We start from the raw sequence: 10,197 nt of genomic DNA, 5'->3' as shown, positions 1-10,197 counted from the left end.
GAATCACCAGCCAAGCTTCTGTATTGAAATCTCTAGACTGCAGCTTCAACTGATCATGTTCACAACTCAGTAGCATGAATGTTACAACTGGGCCAAAGCTCATCCAAATACTCTGAAGTTTATTTCCGTGATGATTGAAACAAGAATTTTTTTCAATAAGTAATAAGCAACTAAAATAATGTCCCATTTCCCTCGTAATGCATGTTGTTTTTCTGATAATTATACTTATGCATGGCATCTAAGGTATTGCAGGATATATTGTATGAGTCTAGGTAATTAAGCCAAATACTAAACATTATGTAAGTTTTGATAAATTATTATTTTGGAATCTTAAATATGAAGAGGCCACACAAATCTCACAGACATTAATGTTTTACAGTGCATATAATACCTGTTGTAAAAATACTTCCATTTTCATCTTGAAGCAACAACCCTTGTTTAACTCAAATCTTGGTGATAATGGAAAAAATTGGATCAAGCTAACCGAAGAATCACAATTAGAAATGAAGTGTATACTTAAGAATGTGTGAACCAAGTGCATTTATTTAGTTAAATCCTTAATCCAAAAGCAAACATTTTAAATATTGACCATTAATGGTATAGAACTAAAATTGAAATGATTTGACAGTTTCAAATTGCAAATGCTACTTTCTTTCTCATAGCCTAGGCTGCAGTTGTATTTCTGTTTTTACATTGTGCAAAATTGGTTAGGATTTGTACTTACATCAAAATGCCAATGATATTCTTGAGCATATTAAAGCCAAGTTTCAGGAGCCCTCATAACCTGTTTAGGTGGAAATAATTCAAGTGCAAAAGGTTTCTGTGAGCTGTCCATTTCTTATTTGCGGCATTTTACAAACTTACCATTGAAATATCTTAAAGTTATGAGAACACAGACACTGTTGCCTATTCTCTCCTAATATTACTGAACCAGTCATATGAATAGTGTGGCTACAAGAACAGTTCCAAGACTGGGAATTCTGTGGCAAGTAACTCCCCTAATCACCCCCTAAACCGGTTCACTACCCACAAGGCACAAGTCAGGAATGGATAGCTTACACTTGTCTGGATGAGTGCAGTTGTAACAATGCTTAAAAAACTCAATACCATTTCAGACAAAGCAGCCCACTTGACCCCATCCAACATCTTAAACATTCATTCCCTTCACCACTGGTGCTCAGTGGCACTGCTAAAACTTGCCAAGGCTCTTCTACCAGTGCCTTCCAAACAAGTGGCCTCCATCAACTCAAAGGACAAGGAGCCAAATGCATGGGAATACCATCACCTACAAGTTCCCCTCACTGTTAATCATCATCCTGACTTGGAATGGCATCACCGAACCTTCACTGTTGCTGACTCTGAAATCAGAAACTCCCTCCCTAATAGTACATGTATACAAGATGTATTGCATGTATACAAGATGGATTGCATCAGTTGAAGAACATGACTCATCGCCACCTTCTCATGGGAACTTAGAAGTGGAAAATAGATGCCAGGCTTGTCAGCAACATCCACATTCAAGACTAATTTTAGAAAATAAAGTCATGGGGAGCAGAGAATTGTAGACGCAGACACGGACTTTTCACAACGTGAATCTGAGTTCCAGCTAAGCTTTTTTTCTTAAAGTTTATTTATTACTGTCACAAGTAGGCTTATATTAACACTGCAATGAAAAGATTGAAAATCCCCAGTTGCCACACTCCGGTACCTGTTTGGGTACACTGAAGGAGAATTTAGCATGCCAATGCACTACTCAGCACGTGTCGGAGGAAACGGGAGTACCCAGAGGAAATCCACACAGACAAGGAGAGAATGTGCAGACTCCACAGACAGTGATTCAAGCTGGGAATCGAACCCAGGTCCCTGGCACTGTGAGGTAGCAATGCTAACCACTGTGTGACTGTGCCACCAAAGGACAGTTTGGTCCCAACTTTGATATAACTGTGATTCTAACGGCACTTACACTTTGCAACAACTGGCCCCAGACAGGGGAGTGGTCAAATTTCCACTTGCAAGTTATGTTAATAAATTCTGGACAGAATCAGCCAAACCTGCACAGAAAGATGGGAAATTTTATGTGAATTGGACCCAAGTACTCTTACATTCATATATCCTGGATGGCATCTTTATGCCAGCAAAAGATTCAACTTGCATCTGTAAGACCCACCAAACAGGGCGCCCTGTTTGTGAATACAAGTCCTCACTGACCTGATGAAACAGCTTGAGACTCCGAAAGCTAATGCTGCCAAATAATGCTGTTGGACTTTAACCTGGTGTCATGACACTTCTTACTAAAAACTTGAGCCAGACCTTTCAGGAACTAAATTAGGAAACATTTCTACACATAGAGAAACTTGGAACTTCCCTCCATGAATGACAACTGATACTAGATCAACTGTTAATTTTAAAATCTGAAAGTGGTAGTTCTTTTGTAACCAACTATTCAGGGGTATGGAGTTGGTCAGCAGTGAACCATGATCTTATTGAGTGATGGGACAGGCTTGAAGATCTCAATGGCCTACTTTTATGTTCCTAAGCAGCAAAATTTCCAAAATAATTTTAGTGCAATTTCTCCATTGCTGTCAGAGTGAAAACTCTATTGTTTAGTGTTGCATAACTGAAAATTAAATGCTGCTGTGGCCAGGAGGAGACTTCTCATTGAAGAAAAGGGTTCTGAAGATTTAATTATCTCTATGTTAGCTGGTCATATTTACTGACATAAGTACAGTATATAATTTTAAGTGTCCTCTTTTACAGACATTTTGTTTAAAATGGCTTTTTTATGTCTGGGTTCCAGTTAAGGTGCAGTATTCTCTGTTGTAAAGGGTACAACAAGCAGGGTGATAATGTCATTTTGCTTCCCCAACATGATGGTATCATTGAATGATCGGACTCAGTGTTTCTGAGAGTGAAATCTTGCTTGAGATCAGAGCCAATCTGTCCTTACTGTACATTTGAGGAACATAATTCTTTTGCTGCATTTTCAGGTGCCCCCTAAACTAAACTTCATTTTAAACTTATTTTTAATGGATCCTGTACGAGTGAAGGAACTCTGTAAATGTTTTTCTGAAAAGATTCTTCATAGGACAGTACCAGATACTGCCCTGTTAACTTTATTTTTCAACTTTCACTGCTGCTGGTACCTGAGGAAATATTGTTTTTATGTACACCTCCATGCTGTACGAAACCTGTGTTTGAGGAACTTATTGTAAACTTGGTGTTTTAAAGCGGTCTCTGTCATTTTAGTCACTGCACTGTACTTCAGACTGTACAGTACAGTGTTTCAATTTTTACATTGATTTTTCCAGACAAAAATTGTATTCAGGAACCTCACTGGCTTCAAGATTGATTTCAATGGGAAATCATGCTTCATTTAAAGATGATTCACTTTCAGCATCTCAACCACCACGTTATGTGAGGACTCCCTGCATCTAATCATTTTGTTTGGCTACAAACATTGAAGTATTGTACATGCAGCAGTATTTCCTCACCCATCCCAATGAAATATTTTTAAAAATAGAGTATTACTTAAAATCTGTCAACTATCTAGCATAGCTCCTTACATACATTGAAGCAAAGGTGATTAAACTTTTGCGTCGAAATTCATGTCCTTGCGCCCGCCCGCAGCCAATGGACGCCAAATAATTGGCTGGCTTCTCAGGCTGGTAGTGGCAATGAAAGAGAGGAGTGAATATACAGTAGCAAAAAGTTGGACAATGACTGACGCTCAAAGAAAATCTTTCCAACAGGTAAGCAGTTACAGTACTTGCTATGGGAAAACATTTGAACATGAGCCCGCGGAAGAGGCATTAGGGAGGAAGAAAGAGATACAGGAAGATTTATAACAAACCTAAAAGGAAAGAGCGAGTTCAAGCAAAGATAGAACTTGGATGTTAGAGGCGGCAGATAAATCAGTAGAGCACCGTGTGTGCCTCCTTGTGATGAAAGGCCTGTCGCACAATATAGCCGCGTGTGTGTATGTGTGGGGTTTTGGTCACTTTTGGGAGTCCTTGCACTGTATAATTAAACAGGCGCCAACGCCACTTAAATTGTGAGTCGCTGCTTTGAGTTTTGATTGTTTCAAAGTTTGGATGCTTCAATTAATAGAACCGTTGTTGCATTTTGGAGGAAAATGCACGTTTTTAGTCTGCATGATTTCAGTTGTCTAGCTTAATCAGAGAAAGGAACTTTGATAAACATAGAGATTCTGAACAGTTCCTGATTTTGGTTTGAACACTGAGAATAAAGTTATTAATATATACTCAAATGCTACTATTTCTAAAGCCTCACTTAAGGATTTGGCGGGATGAAACCTGACAATTCTTCTCAAAATGTTTTTAATTGTTAACTATTACTGTTTTCTTTAATGTTTTGGCGCCACTCGTGCACCAATTGAATCGTACAGTTTCAAAGTACATTCACCCAGGGAGGTTAATGTTTAACTCCTTTGTGGCTTTTTTTTTGGCGTCAGTACAGTTTTAAATCGGTAGACCCTCACAAAGTCATCTCTTTACGCCTTTAAACTTCTCGAACATGCACCTGAGGTGCAGCAAACAGCAACCCGTTTTCCAAATTCGGAATTGCAATAACTTAGGTGGTTAAAATATCTCGTTCAACCAAAAATAAAGCCTTAGTGAGACCAGTAACTTCATAGATTGTGTGACTGAACTGAATGATAAGATGCAAAACTTTCTCTCTGCAGAATAGACGAGGGGTAACTTCGAATTAAATATTGGTTAACCAACCTATCATGTAATCTTGGCATGTCTTGGAGAAAAGAGCTGGCAAAGCTCCTCCCACGGCGATCAATCATTCAATTTCAGTCTCCGACGCCAGCCAATGAGGGGAAGGCGTGCTTTCCCCTGCACTACAATAGGTAGATACGCTTGCAGTCAGAGCTGGGTGAAGTTTGCAGAAATCTACATCCACACACGTGTGTTACTGAAAGTGACATCCAAAGCGCTCCCATTCATCTCGCAGGAGAATGCCCGTGTCCTGGCTGCCGCCGCTGCTCCTCGCTGCCCTTGGGTATGCCTCCACGAGCCAAGAACCAACCAGCCCTCCCTGCCCGGCTCTGTGCCACTGTGAAGAGGATGGCATCTTGCTGTGGGTCGATTGCTCAGAACTGGGGCTTACAGCTCTGCCGGAAGACTTGAGCCCGTTGACGTCCTACCTGTAAGTGCCTGCAATATTACTGACCCGCTGTGTGTACAGCAATCAATGAATGTAAAAGGGGGCTCCCCTCACCCCCTCTGGTCTTACAGAGAATGCCACAGAACCAAAGGCTTGCAGAGAGAAAGCAGTGTTTAAACGTGAAAAGTTGATTAACGCCAACTGAAGGAAGGGGGCTTCTCTTTACTGTCTCATGCTAGCCCTTCAGCCGTTTCTCTAGACTGGTGTGCAGTCCAGAGAAAGGGCAACTGTGCTTTTTCGTTAATATAAGAAAATTGTGAAGTGCTGAATGTTGGTGATGGATGTTTATGCTTTCTGTCCGAAATGGTGAGGAGGCAGGTCCAATTCTAGCCTTTAAAAGGAAATTGGATAGACATTTGTAAAGGGAGGAATGCATAGGGTATAGAGGGAAAGGCGGGAGGTGGCGGGGCTGGGGGGGGGGGGACTAATTGGGTAACTCTTCCAAAGCACCGGCTCAGACACAATCTACCGAGTGGCCTCCGTCCGTGACGATAATAATATGCTCAGAAATAATGCACGTCCAAATCAATTTAATTAGTTCTTATTGCTCTGGGATTAGAACCATTGCATGGGAAGGAGGCGGGGGGTGGGCGGGGGAATGAACTAAGGAAAAACTTTAATGGTTACCCCAGATAGTCCGAAGGAATTTTTCGGTGTGTATACATATCTGACTTGGACTTGGGGACTGTTTGTGTTCATTGAGATGAGTGTTAAATGGTTATGCTTGATAATGGTGATTGTTTGCATGGCTGAAGGTCTTGACATATTGGTCAATAACAGCGATGGAGTAAGATATCTCTAGATTCATAAGATCAATGATGCTTAGCTGGGACGGAGTGAATAAGAAGTTACTGATTCAACAAAACTCCTGTACATTGTGGCTCAGAGCTTTCAGAGTGCGCTCCCGATGTACTGAAAGATTTGTTTAACTCTTGTTGAGATGTGATTTACTGAGGGACCCATTGGAGCGGTGCGAGAGGATAACATTGCAACAACGTTACAAAATATTACAACAACATTACAGTAACATTGCAGCAACATTACAAAACTTTGTAACGACATCACAGTAACATTGCAATAACATTAAACAATATCACAGTAACAATGCAACGGCATCACAGTAACAGTACAATAACATTACAATTATCACAGTAATATTGTAATGACATTACAAAACGTTGCAATAACATTACAGCATCACAGTAACATTACAACATTACAGTAACATTGCAGTAACAGTGCAACAACATCACAGTAACATTACAACAACATTACAGTAGCAGTGCAACAACATCACAGTAACATTACAACAACACTTTACAGTAACATTGCGATAACATTACAACAACATTACAGTAACATCGCAATAATATTGCAACAATATTACAGTATCATTGCAATAACATTACAATAAATTGCGATAACAGTACACCAACATTGCAATAGCATTACACTTGCATCCGTCCGCTGTCACAAAGCACATGCCTGCCGGGGAAAAACTGTACCTTATTTCTTTCACTGTCACGAAGGCAGAACGAGTGTCCGGTGCCAGGAATAGTTTCTCTTTTTAAAAAAGCAATTACTCGCTTCCGTCGGTTGGTTAAAAGGGAAAGGAGAAGAATTTCCGCCCTGTGCTTAGAATTTTAAATAGCTGAAACTTTATATGAAAGACAAGCAGGCTGCAACAATATACTGACATGCTCAGAAATAGGCAGGCACATCAAAAAGCTTTTAGAAATTGCCTTTAGTGCTGCACCTGCCAGGAATATTAATCCGATTTCTTTGCAATGCTTTACAAGCAGTGCCCTAAATCTCTCCCTAAAACACACACTAAAATCCCGCAACCTTACAGCAGCGTGTTGCTTCCAATTAGATTGTGCGGCGCCCTTCCCCTCGCGGGGCAATGCGAATATTTCCCTTCCTGTTTAAAGTCACGCTGGCCATATATTTGCGCAATGGATATTTTCGTAATTTTAACCGCAAAACGAAGATTAGCTGACTTCAAACGTGCCCAGTGCGCGATTATAATCTCGACCTGAGCCAATGTGCAGCGCTCTTCTGACTGCCGGCAGCCAGCAAAGGCACCGGACTCAGGTGTTTGTGTTGGGAAATCGCAGAATGCCGACATCGCGGAGGAAGGGGGTTGGTGCTGGCACTAGTCGGTGAGCAAATCGTGCCCCATCACGACCACGGTTCACCCTCACTGTGTTTGCTCGTTACAGCAGGTCGACCAAAGATTAAGAACACGCAGAATAAATTAAACCGACTAAACATTAACAAATGGGAACCGACAAAGAGGGCAATCAGTCAGGGTAGAGATTGAAACATGTCACTGGGTTCGGAAGTAGAACATTGCGTTAATTAACGCACGCATTTGAACTTGCTTTGATTCGGTATGGAAATGTGGATGGATTTTGTCCTTCCGACTGAGATTCTAAGTGTAAATATATATCATTGCACATTCCAACTAGAAATCCTGTAGTTAAAACTGATCATTAAGTTCTCCACTAATCATGCACATGTTATTTTGTTTTAAGTTATGTATGGAATAGCGTTTAAATTCCCCTACAATTGGGAATCTGTAACGTGCTCGTTCCTACTTTATTCTCACGACGATCTTAACAAGCGCGTTTACACTGATTCACAAACTTAAATCAACATTTACCCTTCTTTTTGCACTGCGGGAATAAATCAGCCCCCGGCTAACAAAAGAAGTGTGTTTGCTTGGGAAGATCACTGAAGATGTTTGGCTATCATCTACATTTAAGCATGTTTGAAATCGTTGGAAATGTACAGTCATCAGTAAGATGCCTTTGGTATTGTACGCGCTCAAAGGCAATGGCTTCAGGCAATGATGCAGTCGAACTCACCTGTACCTCTGAATATCTTCCCGCAGATAGTGTCTTACAGCTACATTTTGCGTTTATAAATGTAATTTTTTTTGAAAGGAAACATCTGAATATCGCAAGCGTTTTGAGTAATCTCCTTTTCCAATATAATTCTTCAAATGTAAACCCTTTATAAAATTGATTTGTTACAAAATACAAATTACCTGAGCGTTACAGGCTGAATATGAACTGATAGAGATCGGACTTAATGGAAAATACAAATAGCTGGAAGGCTGTTAAACAGTTGTAAGGGTTGTCACGCGTCTTATAATTTTGGTCTCATTGTTTTACAGAACTGTGGCAACAACTTCCCGCCGCACACACGCACACATTACTAAACTAGATAGTAGGTGCTGCTGTAACTAATATATTGCAGGCACCTGGCAACTCATTGACAAGTGTTACCCTTTAATTAACACTGATATATAATTCATAAACTGAAATGATCAAATAAATTGCATCAGTCCATCACACACAGTACAAATATTATCAAGAATTCCAGAAAATGCTTGAAAACCTCTAGAGGTCTGACACATCTGTGGGGAGAGAATAGAGCCAACTTTTTGAATCTGAAACTTAGAAACATATAAAATAGAAGCAAGAGAAGGCCATTCGGCCCTTGAGCCTGCTCTGCTATTCATTTTGATCGTGGCTCATCAGCAAATTCAATATCCTAATCCCACCTTCCCCTATATCCCTCAATTCCCTTGGCCCCAAGAGCTATGTCTACTTTTTTCTTGAAATCACGCTTTTTTTTTGACAAAGGGTCAGCCAGGCTCCAAACATTAACTCTATTCTCCCTCTCTCTCTTGTCAGACCGACTGAGATTTTCCAGCATTTCCTGAATTTGTTTCAGATTCCAGTATCCACAGTATTTCACTTTTATCATAGAATCCTAGAAACATCACAGTGCAGAAAGAGGCAATTTGGCCCATCGAGCCTACACCAACACCTATCCCACCCAGGCCCTAACCCCATAGCCTCACTAATCTTGCTGACACTAAGGGGCAATTGAGAATGGTCAAACAACCTAATCCACACATCTTTGGACTGTGGGAGGAAACCAGAGCACCCAGAGGAAACCTATGCAGACATGGGGAGAGCAAGCAAACACCACATAAACAGTGTCGCAAGGCCGGAATTCAATCCGGCTCCCTGGTACTGTAAGGCCGCAGTGCTAACCGCTATGCCACCAAGATGTCTTTTATCATACATAATTGTTGAGCAGCAAGAGAGTGCAAATATTCCCAGAGACAATATTCTGTAAAATGCATTGTATATATTTATATTGATGTGAAATAATCTTAGAATTGCATTGTGCAAGCTGCATGATGTAATTGGAAGACCAGGTTGTGTCGGTCTGATTTGATAAAAGATGACTACTGCCACTCACCTGATGAAGGGGCAGTGCTCCAAAACTCGTGCTACCAAATAAACCTGTTGGAATTTAACTGGTGTTGTGACACTACTTACTGTACCTACCCCAGTCCAACGCTGGCAACTCCACAGCTTGGTAAAAGATGAGGTAACCTCCCACTGCTTCAGTTTCACACTTGCTACAAAGGAACTACATCCAGGTGTAAAGCAATAGGCGTCATTGTATCTTTCAATCACTTTTTTTTAATGAGAGCTGACAAAATAAGTTACCTCTAACATTGGGATGGTAATCAGCATGTATGTGCAGAGCTCCATTTTCTTGGCCAGGCAATAAGATCTGACTGCCAACAAGGCTTGCACTGTCAGCCCCATGTCACTCTCAACAGGTAACATTGTCTGTAGTTAGACTGAATTCAATCACACTGAAGGCATTTGGCATACACCAAGCATGTGTGTGGAACATGCTCAAGAATTTGTGCCGCAACTTTTTTTTTTGCAAGTCAGACCTCTTTGATGATGTTACCTTTGATGTTTTGAAATGTTATGCCTTGCTTAAAATGTTCGTCTCACTTACATTCCTTGCATTTTATTTGCAATTTTGAAGATAACTCCAAATGGTAAAATATATCTTAGATTATGGATCATGATAGATAAATGTTTAGATTGGCTGTAAATCTAGGATAAGAATATGGCTTGGCTCACCATCAGAGTCTTCTTTCATTATTGTGACTGCAACTGA

General features: G+C 40.6%; 1 protein-coding gene across 1 annotated transcript in view; it reads left to right on the top strand.

Annotated features, from left to right (window-relative positions):
* Window positions 1-4,915: 4,915 nt before the first annotated feature.
* lgr6 (leucine-rich repeat containing G protein-coupled receptor 6) overlaps window positions 4,916-10,197 on the top strand; it is a 261,234-nt gene continuing 255,952 nt past the window's right edge. The window contains exon 1 of the mRNA XM_080210083.1: window positions 4,916-5,175. Coding sequence (XP_080066209.1) covers window positions 4,985-5,175 — 191 coding nt within the window. The 5' untranslated portion in view covers window positions 4,916-4,984. The remainder of the gene's footprint in view (window positions 5,176-10,197) is intronic.

The sequence above is a fragment of the Carcharhinus amblyrhynchos genome, chromosome 22 (genome assembly GCF_965287045.1).
Source record: "Carcharhinus amblyrhynchos chromosome 22, sCarAmb.v2.hapA, whole genome shotgun sequence".
Lineage (NCBI taxonomy): Eukaryota > Metazoa > Chordata > Chondrichthyes > Carcharhiniformes > Carcharhinidae > Carcharhinus > Carcharhinus amblyrhynchos.
Note: the sequence above shows the minus strand (reverse complement) of the source record. Positions and strands in the feature narration are given on the sequence as shown.